Genomic DNA, 24,487 nt, shown 5'->3' on the forward strand with positions numbered 1-24,487 from the left:
GATGTTACCCAGAAGCATTAGCCTGGTTGATCCAGATGTCAACAGCGTTACACCAGATGCCAACAGGGTTACTCCAGATGCTAACCAGACGTTAGCCTGGTTACTCCAGATGTTAGCCCAAATCAATGCTCACCATTAGTCTAAAACAAACACTGGATGGTGATCAAGCAACCAAGAGCTCCTCTAAATGACAGGTGAACTAACTTTGTGAAGCAGGGGGGATGGCTCATTGGGGAAGTGCAGAGCTTAGAGCAACAGGTAAACAACACTCACAGGGCTGCCACAATGGGACCCTCCGGCTCCAAAAGTCATATCTAAACATGATGCTTGTTTCTTTTATCCACTACTGTGTTAGGACCTTAGTATTAAACTATACATCATGAGAACTCACCCAGGTTGAAAACAACTTACCCCTATGCAAGTCAAAAAACCTATGATAGAAACAAGCTACAGGCATAGGGATGAATCAAAGAGTTTGACCAATGGACATTCCTGCCCCACATACTCGCAACAGCACAAACACCAAATCATCACAACCCCACCCATAACAATGAAACCCAACCCTTAACGTCACCAACCCCACCCATCCCTTCTGTACAAGGCTGGCTCCGTATGGTCCTATACCACCGTACTGTCCCGCCAGGCCAACATATATTAAAGAAATGCTTGTTAAATGACAAATGGTTTCCTAACAGAGAGCCCCTCCCCCTTTTCACACACACACACACACACACACACACACACACACACACACACACACACACACACACACACACACACCACAAATGTTCAAGTGCCGGTAAATCTTTCCATTGGGGTAAAATAAATACATTTGAGGGGGATAGGCTGTCTGGTGATGGTCCCTACTAGTAGAGGGCTGAACCCAGATTTACAGAGAACGTCGTGGTCGGCGTACTCCGAGAGGGGCATGAGAGCACAAGATCTAAACAAACTGTAAGCTTAACTTTTTAACGTTGATAACGGCAAGTCCCGGTGGATTGTCATGCTCTCTGAGGGAGAGCCGACGTTAAACGCAAAGCAGCGGGTGGCAACTCAAACAACAGACATTGAGGGATTTTCAGAGATGTCAGCCTCTCTATCTTGCGGCCATGTAGTCTGCTTCAAAATGGCGGTCGTTTTCCTCCCATCCTAAACTCCCTGACCTATCGTGGTCCCACTGAAGGTTGGTGACACTGGTGGTTGTTCGGACGGGGCTAGCCTTAGTTAAGGCTATCCTTAACAGGGGGCTAGACGTAGCAAGGGGCTAGCCTTAGCAAGTGGCTTGGCTAAGCAAGGGGCTAGCTCTAGCAAAGGGGCTATAGCCATAGCATGGGGGTAGCCTAAGCAAGGAGAAAGCCTCAGCTGGGGGCTAGTTTTAGCAAGGGGGGTCGTAGCAAGGAGCGTGTACAGTGGATGGGTCGGTCCTTACTGTGGCTTGTAGTATCCTGGAGGGCGCGTGTGCACAGGAGCACATTCAGTGTTTTGAGTGTGTGCAGGTAGGACAGAATGCTGGGGGTGGGCTTTTATAACCACTTGCTGTTTTTCACACTGCAGCTCCTTGTTTGAGATAAAAATCCATAATTTCTTCTTTTTTTTTTATTGTAAAAAATATTGTCTCATCCGGAGGGGAGAGGTGTCCCAGCTCGAGAGAGTTAGTCTTTAGGAAAAACAGTCTGAAGGAGGGGGGAGAAGGAGGAGAAAGGGCTCCTCCTCTCCACTACAACTCCATGTCCTGCGCCTCGTCTTCGGAGAAGTCTGACATGGAGCTCTCGGACGAGGAGTCCCCGGCTCGCTCCTCCTGCTCCTTCAGCGCCTCCTCTGTGGCGTACTTCTGGATGTACTCTGGGGGAGAACAGACACGGTGGTTATCTCCATGACCTGACCCCGGTCCTACACTGACCATAACAACGCCAATCCTACATCTAACCTAGAACTGAAATAGCTCATCTCTAAAACCGTAAAGTGATGTACAAAACAAATCTATAATTTACTTACAATTATGGTACAAAGGTTTATTTAGGTGTGTATGTAAGCATCAGTCAATTATGTTGGATCAAATCCATTGGAATCACAAGTAATTTCTGTCTATGTGCATGGATTTCTTTATATTCCTTCAAGTCGACGTAACGGGTGGATTCTATTGACCCTCCACTTAAAACCACAGGCAGGAGGTATAATATAACAATTTAATGGATTTAAGTTGTTTGCGTAAAAAATAAATAAACATGGTCAAACGATGTGCTTGGGGGTACATGTAACACGGACAGTCGGTCTCTCGAGGGGCTGCAGAATGGGGTACATCTCATCCCTTTTCCCAAGCCACAACGGGACTTGGGAAAGAAAAAGTGTGTAATGTGGATCTGACTGTGTTGCATCCCAGAATACCAACTACATTTAAGCTGGTCACTTTCTGTATGTATCTTAGAGTGTTGAATTTACCCCTCTGTAGCGTAATGCAGTCCCTTTCGATTGATACCTGAAAACCTGCTTTGATATACTGTCAGCTGACATTTATCCACATGTTTTCGTTATCTAGTCTGGTTTGTTTTTCCGAGTTCACCATGATAACGACGGGGGGCATGACTTAGCGACACGTGAATTACAGTACACATTACAGCAATGATGCAGCTGAATGAACACAAAGTTTCAGACTTAGAGGATGTACAAACTCAGATATATGAATGTATTTAATCTGTAATGCAGTTTAATTACACATATACACTGTTGCAGTGTATAAAGTAATGGGATACCAAGAAGGGTCTTGAAGCATAAGCTAGCTGGTGTTAGTTTTCTACCGCGAGTCACTGAGTTTTGCATTGATAAATGAGATACCTTCCAATATCTCTCTCTTTATATGCAAATGTACAAGGACAGCAGCTGTATGCAGTTCCTCCCTCCCTTCACCATAGAAACCAGGATCGCAAACAGAACTAGCAAACAAACATTCTTTAGCAATGGATGGCTAGAATCAGAAGATGACCCTTGCAAATTACACTTCTGAGTTAACCCGTATGCAAAGATCTACGCCGCTGGTCAGAGACCTGGACACGCTCCTTCTGCTGTCAACGCGCACGCAAAGACCCGCAGTCCTCGTCGTGGTAAGCAATGCATCGATCTCCTGTGCGGAGACTCGCCTCAAGTAATTGCTATTGGTGGAGCAGGGAGATGGAGTAGCGCTTTGTTTTGGACAGCCAGACGAGAGTATAACTGTTTGCACCCGGTAAAATCGGAACCCTACTTTCAGTCGTTCACCTAACGACCCACGACAACTTCGAAATGTTTTTTGAGTACCGTCGTTGTGTATGAGTGTAATAAAGAGCAATGTTTGAAACGTGCCACACATTTATACTGAGCAGAACCCTCACTCGGGACACGGACATCAAAATAATCTGCTGCTCAGACGGAGCTCCAGTGCACGTCCATTTTTCCCTCCGATATATTTAACTAGTATATCATATATATATATATATATATATATATATATATATATATATATATATATATATATATATATATATATATATATATATATATATATATATATATATATATATATATATATATATACACACACACACACACACACTATTATATATAATATATAATAGTGGGGAGTAGTAGGCTACTCCCCACTATTCACGGAGCCTGAGGGCATTTCTTTGTTTTTGTTAGCAAGCAAAGCGGGACATTTTGCAATAAAAACAATATCCCGAGTTTGACATCTCAATCATGGGATTTTGCCAAATATCCCGAGATAGCGAACCAATCAAATTGCGCCATCTTAGGAGGTTCACGTGGAGAATATACTAAATATATAGCCATATCGAACAGCCCTACATTGATATATGGAGGGCTATTTTTAATAGAGAGGACCAGATCTTGCACTTTTCAGTCTTGTGCTGTGGTTTGTGTACATTTATGGTCTGAACCGCCACATAGCCCTGTTGTGGTTTTAAATATGTGTATGTCTGACGAAGAACTGACCTTTGATCTTGTGTTTGTAGTCCTCGGGCCGGTGCAGGTACATGGCGGCTGCGTCTCCGTTAAGAGGGTCAATGGGGTTGGGATAGGCCAGCAGCTGGGGCAGAAACGACTCAAAGATGTTGGTGAGGTCTGTTGGAACAGCAGAACAATAACATTACATTGTGTGCCAACACTGTGAGGCTGACAACAAATAGAAGCATACAATCAATAGCGGAGTAGCTACAAAATGTGTTGCAAGTCCTGGTTTCTGAAAAACCAAGTGCAGAGTAAATATAGGAAACAGCACCTGGGGTCTGCAGATTGTTTTTTTTTGGTAAGTGGTTGCACACCCACAAACAGCCAGTTAAACACTACTAGGCTTGGACACTTTTGTTGTACAAGAGAGCCCCCTGGAGGATGACCTTAACAATTCCGGGCCCGAATAGCATAATGGGAAGACCACAATGGAACAGTGGCTGGCTTCAAATTCAGAATGCACACTCAAGGGATAGAGCTAGTCCATCAATAGGACGGGTCGGACTAAAGAATTAAGGGAATGGAAATATATTGACTTTTTTTTACCTTGAATAAATCACAAAGTGTGGGCAATAAGGTCAACAAATTAAACCAATAATGATATTGATTACATCATTGTCGCAGGGCATAAATCTATCATTACAGGACCAATCCACGTTCCTCATGTTTAGTCACACCCTCAAATCCTGTTTCATTAGAAAAAAAAAATCCCATCACAGAAGCCAGAATGCATTTCTATTTCATCTTTGAACAGTATGGGACTTCAAAGAAATAATGTGCAGTTTCTAGATCCAACACTAGAGGTCTATCTCACTGGTTTATATCAAAACCCAAGTAGGGTGTTATATTACACGGTTTGCTCCTCTGTAGATGAAAGGGAGTTTGGACATGAACCCTCCATCTGGGTTCATTTGCATTTCAGAGTGCATTATAATATTTAACTTTATTTTCTCTGGGCAAATGAATCATACTCAGACACTCTCAAAATAAATTAAATAGAGGGCAGAAAAAAAATCCCACTGAGCAGAAGAACTGATGGAATTGATATACATTTATGTTAACTAGTAAGGATATAAATAAGACATGGAATGTAGCTCTTCGTAAATAGTATTTGATGTTGCATTCCATTTCTGACTATTACCCTTACAGCAGATCAGATCATACAGCAGATCATTAAAGGAGACATATTATGAAGACAACATTTTTCCTGGGATTTGAGGTGTTGTTTTGGGTGTCCGGTGCTCCCACAAGCATACACACTTTGAAAAAGTCTGTATATGATTTCTTGAGTGAGATATGCATTTCTGAAAGTGGCCCGCCTACAGTTACCAAACGAGTGAGTCGGTTTCGCCGCCCCCTCCTACGTAGGAAGGGGGCACAGTAGAATATTACCTCCCACTTCCCCACTCCCCTCCAATCAGACCATAGCTACGATTTTGTGGACCAGCAGACGAGCAGCTCCGGCGGGGCGAACTCGGCGGCAGCTCAGCTCCGGGAGTACACTCCCTTTCTCTGCCGGGCTACCGCCGGAGGAGGAGTAAGGGATTGTATTCCCGGAGCTGAGCTGCCGGGAGCCGCCGAGCTACCCCCCGCCGGAGCGGCTGGAAAGCTTCGGCGGCAGTTCAGCTCCCGGAGTACACCGCCGGAGCTGCCGGACTGCCACCGACACCCCGGCAGCTCAGCTCCCGGAGTACAATCCCTTTCTCCTCCATGTCGCTGTTCATGGACTTCATGTCGCGAGTCAAGGCCAAAGTTCCTTTCCCTCAACTCTTCTCAACCATGGCCGAGATATCCCCCACTACGAGTTTTTACTTGTTGTGAAAGTGCCAGAGACGTCAGACGCTGTCTTTATGATTCATAATATCATCCGTGGCACACATAGCTTTTGTCCTTGATATTAGATAAAATATTATATAAATACCCATATATAATATTATTATTATTATTATTATTATTATTATTATTATTATTATTATTATTATTATATTATATTATATTACCGTATTTCCCGCACTATAACACGCACCGGATTATAAGGCGCACCTTCAATAAATGACCTATTTTAGAACTTTTTTCATAAATAGGGCGCACCGGATTATAAGGCGCATAGCATAGAAGATACTGCAGTCAAACGTTTGACTGGGGATGCGTTATGAATCCACTAGATGGAGCTGTGCTAATTGTATAGCTCGTCACCCGCAACGCAACTGCGAGGACGAGTTGCTGCATTTAGCAGATATAAAACTGGAACCTTTATGACAAAAAAGTAAAACACAATTACGCAGTTCCAAACCTTAGATTTTTTAAATATCTTGCAAACGTGAATGATACAAAGTAGAGCGTCACACCCTCGAATCTTGTAGTGTGGCCAGTCTTCCGCCCGATTTCCTGGCTCTGTGATCGTATAGTGTGACCTTCCGTGAGTAAGCGCAGTAAAATGCTGTGTGCACTGACTACGATAGCCGTAATGCTGCAAGCGGTGTGGCTTTATCGTAGTCGTAGTGAAACATTTTATTATTATTATTAAATTGTTTTTATTGGTTTTTCATACTGAAACATTTTGACAGAGCGCCGTTTACAACCAGTATGGATCAACCAATTAACCAATTGATCCATATATAAGGCGCACTGTCGTTTTTTGAGAAAATTACCGGCTTTTAAGTGCGCCTTATAGTGCGGAAAATACGGTATATAGCTATAGAGCTCCTGGGCCCCATTTCCCGATAACGATACGATCATTCTCATGATGGATCTTGCGATCCATCGTAAATTTCTTTGGATCGTTTCCCGAAACTCCTCCCCTTGCCCATTGCATCCGTCCGTTGACGGATCTCATTGACTTTGCATGGGGCGATCGCGAAATGCATTGTGGGTCCGTCCGTTCGGTTGGCTGTCTCTTGCGTTCAGAAGTTGAGAAAATTTTAACGCCTTGTTCACACTACATGCGTCCGTTGACGGATGACCGAGGGCGTGTCTGACGTATAGGTGACTAGTCTCTGTAGACGGATACTGCAGCCAATCAAATCGCTTCCCGCTACAATGGCGATGTGTGGATATAAATACAAAAGATGACACAAACAGGTGGCTAAAAAACAATCCTATCATTCTACATTTACACATTTCTTTAAGAAAAATACAACAGACAGATTTTTCCTGCTTCTTCCTGCTTGTTATTGCAAAATGGATCCAGGAAACGCGTAGAGTGTATTTGCATAACCGCGATCTGATTGGTTGACGGATCCGCCGCTGCCTGAAAAGTTGAACATTCCTCAACTTTTTGACGGAGGCCACGGAGCCTAATGGACGGACGGACCCACAATGCATTTCACGAGCACCGCATGCAAAGTCAATGTGATCCGCCGACGGACGGAGGTAGTGTGAACAAGCCCTAACGCAGCTTGCCCACTGCATCCGCCGTCAATGGACGACGGAAGGCGTGTCCGACGGATGGGGGAGTGGTATTTGCCGACGGAGCCATGATCTGATTGGCTGACGGCTCCGTTGCAACCTGAAAAGTTAAAATTTTCTCAACTTCTGAACGTAAGAGACGGAGCCGACGGAACAGACGGACCCACAATGCATTTCGGGATCACCCCATTCGAAGTCAATGAGATCCGTCAACGGACGGGTGCAGCGGGCAAGGGGTGTAACTTTTCAGGCTGCAACGGATCCGTCAGCCAATCAGATTGTGGCTCCGTCGGCAAATACCACTCCCCCATTCGTCAGACACGCCTTCCGTCGTCCGTTGACGGACGGATGCAGTGGCCAAGCTGCGTTAACATGAACGCGCGCTCACTGCACTCACGATGTTCGTAGGACTGTCTACTGACACGGTGCTGAAATGAGCTCCGTAGGAGGGGGAGACGCAGGAATGTCGCAGGAAAATGGGGTTAAAAAGGGTTAAAATATCAAGGCCAACAGCAGAGTAGCCTATGAAAAGAATAGACTGCAATAATATGAATGCTAAAGATATTAAAACACAATTGATTAGGCCTAGGCCGACATGTATTAGTCCTAATCCTGAATGCACTGTGCATACATTTTCTCACGGCATTTTCCCCCCTGAAATAATTCCATATTACAAAAATCAAGAATAGCTTGTGTGACAACATTTATCTTAATGTGCCGATTTCTCCGACGACTTTATCTGATTCCGCATAAGGTTTCATTGATTGGTGCGCACTCTCTAGTCTAGAATATTTGGAGACATTAAAAATGCAACGTTCCATTCATTCATTATCATTCAAACGCAGAGGGTAGGCATTGACACACGGCTATTGCTGAACCGATTAGGAGAGCTTGGTCTAGATCCTGCCAATATTGTTGGGCAGGATGATGTAGGCTATAGGTCTTTTTACACTGCCAAGCCTGTTCGGTCGCAGCTTGGCACGCCCGGCGATTTCACCTTATTATCTCAAGTTTCATGTGTAAAACCGAGGGGTTAAAATCCCCCGTTCGTCACGGCGCGGGCTTTCTTGGTTCACTGGAGAAGGCGGGGCTGCGCACAGAAATTATTCTAGACCTCTTTAGAATAATTTGCATTAGCCTATTGCATACTCCCGAATGTTTTAACTTTATTTATGAATGAAGACACCCGCATGCAATAATGAGTTCAGGTCTGAGTGTAGACTACAAATGCGATTAACTATGGTCAGGGATGTTCGTTACTGTCTAGACACGGTCCAAGCCTAAAAAGTGAACTCCATCACAGCCTCACCGAAGAGCCTACAGTGCTTAATGCAAACAATTGCAACAAAAACTTTATTTTAAATTTTAAATTTTAATCGTGGTTAAAATTTTAACCACGATGGTTGAATTAAAATCAGAGGGAGACAGCAAGTGCAGCTCGAAAGCGACCTCCCACACAAGAGCAATGGAATCATTTGATGTTATTATATGCCTTGTGACATGGCATTTAAATCGGTACATTTCGGCTGCGCATGTATTTTTGGAATTTTAAATTGCTACAATAAATTATGTTGTCGACTTCTAAAATGTCTCTATCTTTGCTGTTTAAATCGAACAGTAGTCTGTGGGTAATATATCGGCGGTAACCACTGTTTTTGGTTGCGAAATTGCGCCAGCTGGGCATTCCGTCGTATTGGATGTGTTTTACTAAAACGCATCCAATACACGGAATGTCCGCTGGTGACGCCACTGAGGCTATAGTAGGCTAACGATGCTCTTAGCATCTTACAAGTACCCCTGGAGTCCTCGTTAGCTACGAGCATTTTCACGACGTTCGTTACCAATGATGCTTTCGGGAAACGGTGTGAAAACTGAACGATGCTCGTACGACGCACTTCACGATCCACTTGGGCTAACGATGCTTTCGGGAAACGGGGCCCAGGAGTCTGCAAACAGCAACAATCCCTTCTCCACCATGCTGTGGTTCAGTCTGACAGCTCATTGGTCAATGGGCAGCAGCTTATTTGCATTAAAGCTACAGACACCAGAAACAGCGCATTCTGAAGGGACTAGAACAGAGGGGAATAGCGGTAGGCGAGATTTTTTTTCCCTAAAAGCTATTTCCAGCAAACAGCTTCAAAAAAATATTTTCTGGAACTCAAATACTATGTTTACTTGTTGTGAAAACGCCATAATATGTCTCCTTTAAATAAATAACTGACTATCCTGCCACCCCATAATACATAAATAGATGTAAATACAGCAAACAAAATGTGTCCTGTTTCAACGATGAAATTGGGAGAATTTTTACAAACAAACAGTTCTTTGTGGAGTGTGTGATGTCTCAACTATTTAAAAATAGTCTCTTGCACACTGCACTCCATGAAATCACCCCCACTTCAAACTGATTCCATTATAATATACCAATGTTGGAAAAGGGGACTCAACAAAGCTGCTTACATTAACTCATGAATAAAATTTGAGATCATATTTAACATAGGAATGTATCAAGGAATTATGTTTTATACTGTCCTTAAAAAGGTACAATATGTAAAGTTTACACAGTTTAAGTTGGGCACTGTGTATGTAATTCCAAATATTGGAGAGTTGTCTCCAATAATGCCCCTTCCAACCCAGAATCGTGGGTTGCCAGGTTCAGGACACTGAAGAAGTGAAACACCAAGTGCACATAATGAACAGCAATGTATTTTTCTAAATTCTTTAAATCCTTCAGGACTCTAAACTGTCTCCACCTTTCAAATGCAACTCCCAGATTTATGCATGTTGTACAAAAGTACAGTACAGTTGTCACATGTAGATGCTTAGAGACGGTGACCTGCAAGCAAGTATACATGGTCGGTTGCCATGTTAGTGAGTTAATGTATACATGTGTGGTCTCATTTACGATAATTGTTTGTTAGTGTACAGATGGGAAGTCTTAGTAAGCATGCTAGCTAGTTTAAGTATGGACGATAGGCTTGGGTTAGCATGCTGGTTAGTTCATTTAAAGATGTCTTTTTTATTTTAGTTTGAAAAACACACAGTTCATTCTCTTTAGTTTGGGTGGTTCAGCGTATGAAAATAAATCAATGTAAAAGGGGGGCCATGGTTTGGAAAGGTTTGGACACTGCAGCAGAGAGCATATTTCCAGCCGTATCAATGCCAGCAAAGTGGTGTAAGACATAAGCCATGTGTATGACGTTTTTCAACCTGTTTTGGAATGAGCTTTATCAACTTGCTCCGTCGGTGACAGTAATCTCATTGGCTGACGGTGTTGTCTGACAAGCCATAGCTACAAATCAACTGTAGTGTGCAAGCCAAAAGGTCAGACCCTCTTGTGAAAGGAACTGAAAAGACCTTGCAAGATAGACTGGCAGAACCAAGCTACAAATCATTACTACCAACATAACAACTGCATGGATGACATTTAAATTTCACTGTACTATATGCAATGACAAAAAGAGAATTATATTCTAACTACCACTCTGGTACGGTACTCTTATGTTCCTAAAACGGCGAAGGCCATTGCGATGTGACGTTATGATGTACAAGCCCAATACTCTAATGACCAGCGCAATTATAAAGGCTGAATATATGCAATACATCACATACCGTACAGAGCAGTCCAAGTCTGGTTGATGACATCTAGACACACAGTTCCTGACCTGGAAAGAACCACATCCATACACGTCAGCAACGTTGAATTAAGGTGATAAGTCGAATAGCGAAAAATTGTTCTGCAAGTTCTACAGTTAACATATTTGCAGAAAGCATTATGTAGCACAGTCATGATAATGGCTTAATAAAATGTATACGAAATTATGGTTACATCACAACTCAAGTGCATATAGTCCATTGTTAGTGGGACTTATCATGGATAAGACACTACAAACATGTCTGAAAGTCAGAAGTCCTACTCACGCCTCATCGATGTTGGGGTGAAATATTTTATTCATGAACCCTGTAAATAAATGAACACAGGTTAATCACAGAGGTCATGTTAAAAGGCTCTGTGATGCAAAACATGCTGGGTAATAAAGTTAAAAAGGTTCTATGGCACTTGAACACCTACCTATTGACGGGGATTTAAAGGGGTACTTATCCGGCAGGTCCACGCGCACCTTCCAAACTCCTTCTTCATACGGTGCTGAAAAACAACGACATCAAGACTCAGTGTTAGCTAACCGGAAAAAAAATTATCAAAATGGAAGAAGGGGGTGAAGGTGTCTGGCACATACTTCCTGGTGGGCCGTGAAACTTCACCACAAACTCGTTCAGTCCGCTGAGGATGGTGACCTCATGCTTGCTTTCAATGCTGTGGGGTTTGTAAAGGAAACTACACAAAACAACAAAAACTGCAAACGCCATTTTTTTTTTTACAACGAAAGGGCATAATAACAGAGCGACAAGGGTCAACCGGAAATAGAACAATTCAGCAAAGGGAATTACAGTGTATAGCGTTTGAGGAACTCTGGACACCTAAACGGGGTTAGCCTACAGGCTCCAGTAGCAAGACTCATGACATTCAGATCAATAATTCAGAGACGAGGAGTGGATCTACTCAGTTTAACAACATGGACCCTCTGGTTGTATCAGGTTTAACAAGTCTGTTATGTTATATGTATGTTGTGTTATGTGTTGTTTTCAGGAAGGCATATTTAGCTGACAAAGCTACTTCAAACACCACACAACTATCTGGTTGTAGCTAGATCACAGCTCAGTTCAACACCAACCAACTGTCTGGTTGTTACAAGAATTTTCAGGAGGGGTAGCTGATTACAGCGTTCTCCGCTAATGGGGATCTTTAAATAAACAAAAGCTGACTCTGCTTTTAGCTAGCACCAAGCTCAGTCTAACACAGCCCAACTGTCTGGTTGTAACTAGATCACAGCTCAGTTAAACACCACCCAACTCTCTGGTTGTAACTAGATTACAGCTCATTTCAACACCACCAACCTCTCTGGTTGTAACTAGATCACCGCTCATTTCAACAGCACCCGAATGTCTGGTTGATAAAAGATTGCAGCTCAGTTCAACCCCACCCGACTGTCAGGATATAACTTGATCACAGAAAAACACCACCGGAGTCTCTGGTTAACTTGTAAATAGAGAACTTCCTCGCCTGATGCTTCACCGATGATTCTTGGTCATTTGACAAAGCAATTTAGGTGTTAAAATGTATACATGGGTTACGGCCAGTAACCTTAACTTTAAACCTAGGCATTCTTACACTGAATGTGTTCTTTAATTGGTGATTGTTGGAAACAATAACCATAACCCTATTGTTAACAATGGATTCTACAGCAGCCCAGTAGCCAAGCTAATAGACATCTAGCAGCAGGTGATTATTATTAATTATAAATAGCAAAAATGTCAAGTAAAGTGGGAATGTTACAAAAATCTTAAATAGCCCAACTTAAACATTGAATTGACGATACACGACGGATCCAGAGCTCTTATACCAAAGTTCTTAAAGCCCTACTGAGTAAGAGCACTTAAATTTCATGACTTTAAAGCCATTGCAAATGTTAGTTTAACTAGACCACAAACAAATTGAGAGCAGTTTCACTGTGTAACGGGAAAAATAAAGGCTTGAGAAATATCATAACATATCACATGTAGATCTATAAATCTATAAATAGAGCCATTCAGCTGTGATTATCATGCAACATTTAAATATTGGCTTCTACATTCTATTAAATATATTATGGAGGATCAAGTGTAGGCCAAATTATTTCATCGATCGTTTGATTTACTGCTTCACTTATATTATGTCTTTATTCTAAAACACTTTCACTTAAATGTATCATTAAACATTAATTTATTATTTTCATAACATGTAGCCTGGTCAACAAAAGGGGATTTCTGCCCAACCCCCAACCACTGCATGTGCACACAGTACAGCGCGTTTGTTTTTCCTCGATCAGCTGTCACTAAGATCCGCCCTCTACCATGTTCCGGATGGTAACAGGCGGACCAATCAGAATGCAGGATTGAGCTGCAGGACAAAAACAAAACAATTCAGCTCATGCTGCCAGGGCCTTTAATGGCAACAAACTTGTGTGTTAAAATGTTTCGTCGTCTTTAAACCCACAACGAACTACTAAGATATTGTTGTGTGAATTTTCAAGTAAATAGTCGGATATTAAATGATATCCTTATATGGACTAAATTTGACCAAACGATTTGGATGAAGTATTTCCATGATAATTATGTAATTAACGTAAGAGCACGTCTACCTTTGGGTTTGGTGAATGTCATGTAATTTGACAAACTACAAATACAATCCATTAAAAAACAATTATGGGAATTTATGGTTCGACGGCAAAAACAGGCCAACGATTGTGCAACTAAATACACAACAAAAGATCTGTAGGAAAATAGTTTAACGCTGACGCTATTTGAGAATTTGTCAGTGCCAACATAAAGAACACGAATCCTCCAAAAATGATTTAATTTCCGACATTCAAGCAATCCTCCATTTTCCGACCTAAGCAATTTCAAATAATACAGAAATTGTTCAATGTCTCGCGGTGTTTGTTGACTCCAAACTAAGGAGGATTAACAAGCTAACTTACTGCTAGCTGGCTAATGCTAACAATGTTTGACGCGAATTGCAGCTTAGTTACAGAGGTCAGCGTTTACCGATGGCCTCGGTTCCATATGTGACAAATCACAACGTGAAACGTCTGTTTATTATGGTATAAGTTAGATTAACCAGTAATACACGAAAACCCAGCGTTGGCTGTGAAGGCATTTAAAACAAATCCGTAGCTTAGCTCAAAACAGGTAAATAGTTGGCTTGCTAACGTATTGCGTGAGACGACTCGGACTCGATGCTTGTTCCAGAAATAACCGTCGCTTATAGTTTTACCACAGAACCATAAAACCCCGAATAATCCAGCTAGCTACACACATATACTCGGTGCATTTCAAATCAAACAATTGCCAACGACGTAAACAACACCATCGAGCTGGCAGCTGTGAAGCATACAGACAAAAGTTGGATTCCCAATCAGGGCGATCTGGTGGACGTTGTGAAAAGGATACAGTTTCACCACGTCGGTGTCCATTCGCCTCTTGCCTGGACTCGGAGACGACATTTTTGTAATCTGTTTTTCAAAAGTACACTGGCTAACCTATGGTTCTAAAGAACAGTTTTAGCTTGACAATGCAACTACCCTGGAATACTCCAGCAGCCTTACCAGTCTGTCCATAAACGGGTTCTCATGGTAATCAAATCACTCACTTTGTTTTAACGATGGTTTTCGTGGCGATATTTCACATTGAGAGCCCTTGCCTATCTAGTTCTGTCCTGTCCTGAGCAGCCTCTGCGAGTGACATCACCGTCAAGCGACACGAGCGTCGGGAGAGGAGGGGCTCCAGCAGAGGCAGGCATAACTGACAAGAGTAAACACAGAACATTGTCATGGTATTCTCTCTATTTTGCAATCATCTCTGTGTAGTTTAACATGACAATCTTTATCAAGTTTGACGAGGTGCTTGAGGGCTGACCCAAATCCATCCTGATTTTGTGTGTTAATAGCTGTGAGGTTTAATGACCCACCAATGCACTTGTAGTTTGTGTATATGTACATATAGTTAAGTCATTTTACAAATTACAAATGAAAACTACAGACTTTGGCTTTTAACATATATAAACTATATTAGTGGCTGATCACCAATTGTTATCAAGAAACAAGACAACCCACTATCTTAAACTCCTTATATATAAAGCGTTAGTTGTGCTTAACTGTCATTTATATATGGCCTATACAAATACTCATTCCTGTCTGTTGTTATCTGTTGCTATCTTGTTGTTCTACAAAAAAATTGGAATACTTTTTTACACAGTTATATAGTGATGAGTTATACATAATTGAATATGTACTATTGGATGTATGGATGCTATAGGGAAACAATTAAGACATAGACAATTATACTGTTTAATGTTGTTATATGTATGTATGCATGTAAAAACACAGCAAAGTTGGTGTGTACGTATGATGTAGCCCTATATATGAATGTATGTGCATACACAAACACAGCAGATTATGTGTCTGTCTGTCTGTCTGTCTGTCTGTCTGTCTCTCTGTCTGTCTGTCTGTCTATTCGTGTATGTATGTATCGTTTGATGAGAAAACCCGTTGCGAGTTCGTCTGTGCCAGATATTGCCATTGTTGCAATGTCTGGAATAGAATCCAATATGCTGTGTAAATGGAGCTCTCCTTTGACGCCTGCAGCTCTTATCGGCGACGCACCGCCCACCCCTGCTCCGGATTGGTCAGAGCACTACAGCTGGCTGTGACGGTGTGAGTTGCAGCAGTTTTTTACTTATTTTGACTTGATTGGTGCTTCAAAAATAACATAATACCTGTGGCGCACTAGCACTGTCTGCGATAGTGTTTGCTTTTTCACTCAGTTTACAATGTCGATCGTGGAAGGTGTGGGAAACTGCGGCCTCAATCAACTAAATAAATTCGAGAAACTGTCATGGAGGCTGTCCATTCGTGATCCAGGTTTGTAAACAAAAGCAGATGGTCCACAAGTGCAGAGCACATATATGTCAAGCATGCATCGACTTAATGGCGAATCGTCATGGCGTTAGCGTTATGTAGATCTATTTCTGGTTGTGCATGATGCAGCATTGCATTAGGCAGCGTCCGCAATGCCAAGTTTGACTACCGCAGCAAAACGAGTAAAGCTAGCTATTGCTACGGAAGCCAATACATTTTATTAGACTGTGTTTTTTATGCAGTCCCATTCTGCAGTTGATACACTCCTCGACTGCAGTCAGAAAAACCCTTAACTATACATCCATTGATGTGGTCGCTATTTCTGTAACTATTATACATTGGTTTGAAGGCTCTAAGAAGAGAGTGCGATGGCTTCAGGCTCGTCGGATCTTCTCTCCATCATGCCCCAACCTGCGGATCCCGAACCGTTTTCTGAGAGAAGGTGGAGTAAAATGTTCTGACATTTGACCGTTTATTAAGAGATTGATCCCCCAACAACAGTGATCTACGCCTTTCGCAAACATGCACTCATGCATACACCTTATACGAACAAGTAAGCCTATGTGAAAGTTGGTGCAACCTGTTAGAAAACACACAACAGAGATGGAGAATCAAACGCATATGTGGTAGTATTTAAGTAGCATACCACTATTTGATACCTCAGTAGAACACATTTAACATTATGATGAGTAACAAATGTTGCATTCAACATTTAGACCCTTACCTTAAGTTTAAACCTAGGCATTCTTGCGCTGAATGTGTTATTTTAATTGGTGAACTGCAATTGTCTTTCAATAAAATGTACCCTTTCCCCTGGGGTCTTCACAATGGGCCTCATTTCATTGTTTACAATGGATAATACAGCAGTCCAGTAGCCAACTATATTAGACATCTAGCCGGTGATATTATAAATAAAAAAGTCAAGTAAAGTGGGTATGTTAGAAAAATCTTAAACGGCTCAAATCACTAATTCCCAAGAAGTATATGCAGCGACAAGCCTTCAGTGACAAGTTAATTCTACGCCGTGAACAACAGCGCAAGGGTGAAGTTTAGCTACATGTTCACGCTGAACATCCCTCCCCCTCCCCAGGACATTGTGCCCCCCCTGCCCGTAGCGGACACCGCTGTGTAGCGGACAACGCCAACCTGTATGTGTTCGGAGGCTACAACCCCGACTTTGATGATGCCGGCGGCTCCGAGAACGAGGACTACCCGCTGTTCAGGGAGCTGTGGAGGTTCCACTTCGCCACGGCCACCTGGCAGCAGCTCCGCACCGAGGGCTACATGCCAACAGAGCTGGCCTCAATGTCTGGTAGGCCCCAAACCCCTATCCCTCCAAACCAGGCAGAGACCCTCCATTACCCGGGAGACTGGACCTACCGTCAGAAACCTTCTATACCAAGTAGACCAGACCTACCCTTCCGTACAAAGTAGACCATGGCCAGGCCCACCCTACATGCCCGGTAGACCAAACCTACCCTCAATAATGCTCCATACCAGGCCTATCCCTCTTACCCTCCATGCCAGACCTAGCCTCCATACCAGGTCTAGTCCAGGCCTACCCTACCCTACTCTACCTTCCATACCAGGTAGAGTCCAGGGCCTACCCTGCATACCAAGTACAGACCCAGGCCTTCTCTCCTAACCTCCCCTACCAGGTACAGACCCAGGCCTTCTCTCCTAACCTCCCCTACCAAGTACAGACCAAGGCCTTCTCTCCTAACCTCCCCTACCAAGTACAGACCAAGGCCTTCTCCCCTAAACTTCCCTCCCAGGTAGAGAACCAGGCCTTCTCTCCTAACCTCCCCTACCAGGTAGAGAACCAGGCCTTCTATCCTAACCTCCCCCACCAGGTAGAGACAGAGGAACCCCCCATTCTCAAAGAACACCCCCCAGGCAGTCGATTACCTACGCATATGCAAATACCTGCAGTCCTGCCACAGCTTAGCAACGCGTACGTCAAGTTATCTCTTTACAAATCGGTCAGGAACATTGTTTTGTTTAGTTTTTGACTGCCAGAGTATACAAACCCTTTGTCAGTGCATTTGAATGATTTGTGCACCATATTTCTCTTATCCTTTCATAATTCATTTTTTCAACATATTTACAAGAAGAGTCTGGGGATTCGTATATTTAGTATCGGAAAAGGCTACACTGCCCCCTTGTGTACACATTAACGTGATAGGAAAATATGACCGCAAGTAGGGCTGCAAACATCCCAGTCGGCAGTCGCAACGTGGATCGTTGCAAAAGAGGGGATCGAAGGACATTAATTCAGCCTTACCCTCCATACCAGGGAGAGACCCGCATTGAATAGCGGGTTAGATGTCCTGCAGCTCCAAGCCCTGAGCCTGGTATTCTGATGCTCTGTGTTCTCCTGTCTCCTAGCGGTCATGCACGGCAACAACCTGCTTGTGTTTGGCGGAACGGGGATACCATTCGGTGAAAACAACGGCAACGACGTCCATGTTTGTAACATCCACTACAAGCGATGGAACCTCCTGAACTGCAGGGGCCAGAAACCCAACCGGATTTACGGACAGGTTAGCCCAGGGTTTATTCCCCAATCCAAGGTTCAGTTTTCCCTTTAAAGATGCGTTCCAGCTGACTAGGTGTTTTCTATCTCATATTCTATATCTATTTAGTCACTCCTTCTTACTCTGCCTCCACTGCCAGGCCATGGTCATTATAAATGGCTACCTGTATGTGTTTGGAGGAACGACGGGTTATTTCTACAGCACAGACCTGCACCGGCTGGACCTGTCCACACGCATCTGGGTCCACCTCAAACCCAAGAATGCACCCACAGATCTCCCTGAGGAAAGGTGAGTCCAATCCCTGGCCAGCACCATGGGTTCTCCTACTGCCGGAACCCTTGAAGGATGTTTGATTAACCCCCGCCACTCAGGTACAGACATGAGCTCGCTCACGACACACAGAGGATCTACATTCTAGGAGGCGGGACTTCCTGGACTTCATATCCTCTAGACAAGGTATTAAAGATATTACCTGCACAAAAACAACAACGATGAACCCAATAAACAAAAACATGTCCTGCAGTCATTTTAATGCCACTTGAAATCTTTGCCAGATTCATGCGTACAACCTTGAGACAAACTGCTGGGAGAGGATCGTCACGAAACCTCATGAAAAGATAGGTGTGTGTGTGTGTGTCTGTGTGTGCATTCTAGTTTGCAGGAGATTTTAAGCTCATATTTGATCCCCATGCTTGTTTATTTTTACCTCTGAACAAAAGGATATCCTGCTGCCCGCCGCTGTCACAGCTGTGTGCAAGTCAAAGACGGTAGGACCAGTTGAAACTCCTGACTGTCCTCTAACTACTCCTTCTACTAGTAGTTTACACACTGAGGATTCACCTGCTAATCCCTCATAATGCTAATACCTTCGCTTCACTTGATCCGCCTGCTACAACCCTTACACTCTTTTCCTTCACAAACCCTCAGTCCATTTATTTTTTATTAATCACACACACATGCCTTAGACATCCATGAATTTGAAAAAGAGAATTGAGTCATGTTGTTAGGGCAGCGTCATGTTTCAAGTTAATTGAACAGTGGGCGGCAGTCCTTCATAAATTGTATCCCAAACAATTCAAATTCAAGTTATAAAAAGTTGGAATCAGAATAAAACATGTAAGAATAAGTTTCAAGTTTGCCTGAATAATCTTGTGCAGAGATTGGAGGAGGGGGGGAGGGGACTATTAGGTACCAGCCCTTCACAGTTCACGCTCTGTTTCCCCACAGAGGTGTTTATATGTGGAGGGTACAACGGGGAACAAATTCTGTCAGACCTGTGGAAGATCAGCCTGCAGACGTACCAGTGGAGCAGACTGCCCGCCCTCATGCCAGAGCCTGCTTACTTCCACTGTGCTGCAATCACACCGGTTAGTAGGGCTGGGTATTGCCAGGTACCTCACAATTCAATTTGATTCTTTAGGTCTTGATTCGATTCGATTTCGATTCGACATTGATCCAATTGCTTCGATATGGATTCAATAATACGTGCACTCTGTAACGCCTCCCTGGACGCCTCTTTCCCCTCCGTCCCCCAGGCCGGGTGCATGTACGTGCACGGCGGGGTGGTCAACCTGTCGGAGAACCGGAGAACGGGCTCCCTGTACAAGGTGTGGCTGGTGGTGCCCAGCCTGCTGGAGCTCACCTGGGAGCGGCTTCTGAAGGCCTACCCTCGCCTGCCCCAGCTCTCCAGCCTCCAGCTGCACAGCCTTGGACTCACACACTCCCTCATCCAGCGCCTCAAGTAGACCTGGACCTGAAGCCGAAGGCCTCGAAATAACATTGCCCTGGATGGGCGGCTGTGGTGCAGTGAAGACCGGAAACTGAGACTTTTTTTTTTTTAGGTTGTCTGCTCTGGTCTCTTTAAACCTTGTTACTTTGTGAGCATGTATTGAAATGTGGTCCTTTTTACTGATTTTACATCTGATGGGGATATGTATGAATGTATGACCTCATTTTTAGTTTCATGACTGACTCCCTGCTCTCACTCTTGTCACTTTGAATTTTCAATTCTTGTTCCTGTTCTTGGCTAGTGCCATTTTTAATTATTTATTTTTTATTTTTAAGAAATGCATACAACTTGAAAAGCTAATCAGCTTGGCCTGAAGACTGGAGGTCTAATCCTGTTTTTAATCATAGACGTCCTCGGTTTTATCTTTTTATTCGAATACCAATTTCAGACAGGTGTTTATGACCCTTCACATTTGCTGTCAGCTGCTGCGTACCAAAACACGTCCCAACTCTTCACACAGTTAAACTAAATGGTTGCAGATAGAGTTCTGTTTTTATAAGTAGTTGGAAACCCAACTACTTAGTCGAAACCAGATAGTTTTCTGTTTCTAATATCTTTGAAAACTGTCAGAGGAAATTGTTTGGTATTGCTTTTGCTGTGAGACTTATTTCCTCACCCATCCCCACCCACCTTGCATGTGCTGGCTCCCCCTCGAAGATAATGTTCGACCACGGGTTATGAAATAACACATGTAAAATATAATTTCCTGCTAGTCTCTTTTGTCAATAGAAAGTAGGTTTACCTATTACCGGGACCAGAGGAACCACAGGCTGCTCAGTTACATGACATCACTGTGAATTTCCAGTATGCATATGTTGTAGTTCCTCTTCATGTCCAACCAGGATCTTGTGTCACCAAACATGGCTCAGCACCATCACTTTAAATTTCTTCTCGTGCCTTAAAAAAGAAACGTTCAAATGGGTCCTTAAAATGGCTTTCTGATTACGTGTGTTTTAAATGGTTCATTATTGCTACTTGTTTTCCTAATGGGACCCACCTGCTGCTCTGAATTATTGAGCCATTTTATGTTTGATAATGTCTTTCAAAGTTTAGCAGCTTTTTTTTATTATTGGGAAGCCTTTCTCACGGTTTGAACAAATTTTTATTCTTTTTTTTTCTCTTCAAAGATATAACATTTTGAGTTTTTGTTCACTTTAATTTCTAGGTCAAGTTCATTCGTTATTGGGCATTTCTGTCTACATGCTGTACATACTTTGTTTTTTTTACTTGGTTTACATTAATTCATAGTGGCTTGATGACTGAACGTCAACATCTGAAAGTAGTAGAATGATGAGAAACATGCAATTGCTCATTAACATTATTTATTGGTGAAATGGAGGACTTTTTAATATCAACACCCGGAGGCATCAAAACGTAAGCCAATTTCTGAACCATTAGTTAGAAATACTTGACATTACCAATATTTAGATTTTGAATTTGAATTGTCAACACTTGCCATAAGGTCATTTGGACTGCAAATATTATATTGGCAAGATTTTCACTCTGATTAATGTGATGGGATTTGGCATTTAGTCCCATTCTCCAATCCCATTTCCAATCGGCAGTTACATGTCAGTCTTACTGTGTTAATGGCCTTACAAACACTGAGCATGCAAAATGCCTGTGGCTGGCATTTTCAGTGGATACTTTGCCTTTCCTAGAAGACACCAAAACATTTGTTTGACCTATTCATTTGATATGAAGGAGTTATTGAAAATATTCTGCATGTCTAAACAGTGCATGTTGGAGGGTAAAGACTGAAATGAGAAACAATGAATGTTGTCCGTTATAATTGACTAAGTTTTCTAAAGTGTTGTTTCCAATTAAAATATTGCAGCATCTCTTTTTTCAACAGTTTGAATTCATGAAATTGTCTCTGTGGTAAGAGATTTAGATAACACTGCTTTTCTTTTTGTATTTAAAATACCCAATGTGTGTTGGGTGTATGGAGATAGATCGATAGAGATATTATTTTCCTCTTGTTTCCTTAAGCAGGAGCTGTTGTCAAAAGTGACAGTGGATACACGACTTTAAGGTGCAGGTAGGTCTTCTTGCTTTTGGATGCCTACAGGTTATGAGCCTTTTGCCGAGAGTCAAACAACCTAACCACTACCATGCCTGTCGAAACCATTAAAGCCTCTCAGCCTGTTGAGTAGGCCTAATTTAATATTTGTGTCACTGGATACCTACAGGTGCATCTCAATAAATTTGAATATTGTGGAAAAGTTAATTAATTTCAATAATTCAATTAAAAAATGTAAACTTATTGTTAAACCCAAAGTTAATATTTCAAGCCTTCATTTGTTTTAATCTCGATGATTATGGCTTACAGCTCACGAAAAAAAAACAAATTCAGTATTTTAAACAAGGAAATGTCGGCCTTCTGGAAAGTATGTTCTTGTATTTGCACTATTTGCAGTACTTGGTTGGGGCTCCTACTTGCATGAATTACTGCATCAATGCGGTGTGGCGTGAGGTCGACCAGCCCGTGGCACTGCCGAGTTGTTATGAAAGCCCAGGTTGCTTCTGTCCTTCTCATTCCTGGTAGACGGTTGCGTTAACTTCGGAATTGCTAAAACCCAGTGGACCAACACCAGAGAATGGCATGGCTCCCCCAAATCATCTCTGGACCTGACTGGAAGCTTCGCACTGGGCTTAAAGCAACTTGGATTATGTGCCTCTCCATCCTTCCTCCGGAATATAATGCAAAATGTACTTCTGAACCTGTACATCTGAAATGAGGACTTTAGACCACTGATAAACACGTACGAGTGCGTATTTTTCTCCTAAGCCCAGGTAAGACGCTTCTAACGTTGTCTCTGGTTCAGGAGTGGCTTGACACGAGGAATGCCCATGTCCTGGATCTGTCTGTGCGCGGTGGCTCTGACTCCTCCCTCAGTCTGTCCACTCCTTCTGAAGCTCCCCAATTTTTTTTAATGGCCTTTGCTTGACAATCCTTTATCCCTGTTGCTTTTATCCCCGTGTGCACCTTTTCCTATCACACTTTCCCCTTCCACTCAACCTTCTGTGAATATGCTTGGATACACCACCCTGTGAACAGCCAGCTTCTTTAGCAATGACTTTTTGAGGCTTAACCTCCTTGTAGAGGCTGACTTGAAACCTGACAAGTCAGCAGTCTTCCCCATGATTGTGAAGCATACTGAATCAGACTGAAAGACCATGTAAAGGCTCAGGAAACCATTGCAGGTGTTTCGAGTTAATTAGCTGATTAGAGTTTCACCTTGAGTGGCAGACTCTGCATAGTCAACAACACATTATTCACATTTTCTGAGATACTGAATCTTTTGTTTTCATGAGCTGGAGGTGCGTGTGTGTGTGTGTGTGTGTGTGTGTGTGTGTGTGTGTGTGTGTGTGTGTGTGTGTGTGTGTGTGTGTGTTTGTTTTCTATGTGGTCTTCTGTATATTAATTGCATTTTGACTTCACGTTTTAATTAATGGATTTCCTGTTACCGAGATTATTGATGTGTGTTCCATTTGATGTCAAATTATTTTTAGACCATGTGGTATGTTTTCTCTTAATATATCATATAATTAATAATTAACCATAATAACGATTCAACACACACACACACACATGTATATATATATATATATATATATATATATATATATATATATATATATATATATATATATATATATATAGCATAGAATTCATAACATTTGACTCCATTTGGTATATAAATGATTTCATGTTTCATACTGTATTCATAATACTTACATAGTCAATCATTTCTTCCATGATAATATTTGATAATTATAGCCCATTCCTAAGGAAGATCTCGGCTGACCCCATTCAGTCCATGCATGATCAAAGAGCACGGTGGACGCAGTTAGTGATATACTGAGAGTATCTTGAGCTTCTGAATATAAAGCAGTATGTCTTGCTGGCCCTGTTGTCGGCGTAAAATAGGTATCGGTAGCACGACCCAATCCTGATCACTGAAGCCATACGCAACCTGCAGCAGCAGCTCCCATAAACTGAGGAATTGCATGCAAGTTGCGTTGTGTTGGCGCTAGTCAGTGCCACTCGTGCAATAATGACTTTACCCCCATGACTCAGATTGTCAAACGTACTGTAGTGTAGTTCCAAAGTAGTTTAAAATAAAATATTTTTTGAGAAATATAGCGATGAGTAGGCCTCCAGAATAAGTGGTATCTGTTTCCCTGTAGAAGTGACTATCGAGAACGATATCAAGAGTCTGGTTCTGTGTTTT

At 42.5% G+C, this 24,487-nt stretch overlaps 2 protein-coding genes across 3 annotated transcripts; one reads left to right on the forward strand and one right to left on the reverse strand.

Annotated features, from left to right (window-relative positions):
• Positions 1-568: 568 nt before the first annotated feature.
• Positions 569-14,732, reverse strand: LOC307080399 (ubiquitin-conjugating enzyme E2 H-like). Its single transcript, XM_079743086.1, has 7 exons — positions 14,458-14,732; positions 11,646-11,722; positions 11,480-11,554; positions 11,329-11,368; positions 11,020-11,072; positions 3,985-4,113; positions 569-1,842 (listed from the first exon to the last, which is right to left on the reverse strand). Exons 1-7 carry the CDS (start codon positions 14,508-14,510, stop codon positions 1,718-1,720), a joined length of 552 nt encoding a protein of 183 aa, XP_079599212.1. The 5' UTR covers positions 14,511-14,732; the 3' UTR covers positions 569-1,717.
• A 1,024-nt stretch (positions 14,733-15,756) lies between these two features.
• On the forward strand, positions 15,757-22,028 carry LOC307080519 (kelch domain-containing protein 10-like). 2 transcript variants are annotated; one of them, XM_079743247.1, is made up of 10 exons: positions 15,757-15,926; positions 16,273-16,365; positions 17,014-17,235; positions 18,312-18,466; positions 18,600-18,748; positions 18,832-18,916; positions 19,015-19,081; positions 19,180-19,227; positions 19,688-19,851; positions 19,996-22,028. In XM_079743247.1, exons 1-10 carry the CDS (start codon positions 15,836-15,838, stop codon positions 20,203-20,205), a joined length of 1,284 nt encoding a protein of 427 aa, XP_079599373.1. In that variant the 5' UTR covers positions 15,757-15,835; the 3' UTR covers positions 20,206-22,028. The 2 variants fall into 2 exon arrangements, with proteins under 2 accessions (XP_079599373.1, XP_079599374.1); XM_079743248.1 differs by having other exon boundaries at positions 19,688-19,827.
• Positions 22,029-24,487: the final 2,459 nt, after the last annotated feature.

Source organism: Pollachius pollachius, assembly GCF_949987615.1.
Source record: "Pollachius pollachius genome assembly, chromosome: 9".
NCBI lineage: Eukaryota > Metazoa > Chordata > Actinopteri > Gadiformes > Gadidae > Pollachius > Pollachius pollachius.

What these genes read in the sequence shown, in the direction of transcription:
- LOC307080519 (XM_079743247.1), top strand. Translation starts at nt 15,836, where the DNA reads ATGTCGATCGTGGAAGGTGTGGGAAACTGCGGCCTCAATCAACTAAAT. An exon ending in AGAGCTGGCCTCAATGTCTG is followed by an intron (nt 17,236 to 18,311) that starts GTAGGCCCCAAA and finishes CCTGTCTCCTAG; the next exon opens with CGGTCATGCACGGCAACAAC. An exon ending in GAAACCTCATGAAAAGATAG is followed by an intron (nt 19,082 to 19,179) that starts GTGTGTGTGTGT and finishes TCTGAACAAAAG; the next exon opens with GATATCCTGCTGCCCGCCGC.
- LOC307080399 (XM_079743086.1), bottom strand. Translation starts at nt 14,510, where the DNA reads ATGTCGTCTCCGAGTCCAGGCAAGAGGCGAATGGACACCGACGTGGTG. An exon ending in GTTTCACGGCCCACCAGGAA is followed by an intron (nt 11,555 to 11,645) that starts GTATGTGCCAGA and finishes GTTGTTTTTCAG; the next exon opens with CACCGTATGAAGAAGGAGTT. An exon ending in CACCCCAACATCGATGAGGC is followed by an intron (nt 11,073 to 11,328) that starts GTGAGTAGGACT and finishes GGTTCTTTCCAG; the next exon opens with GTCAGGAACTGTGTGTCTAG.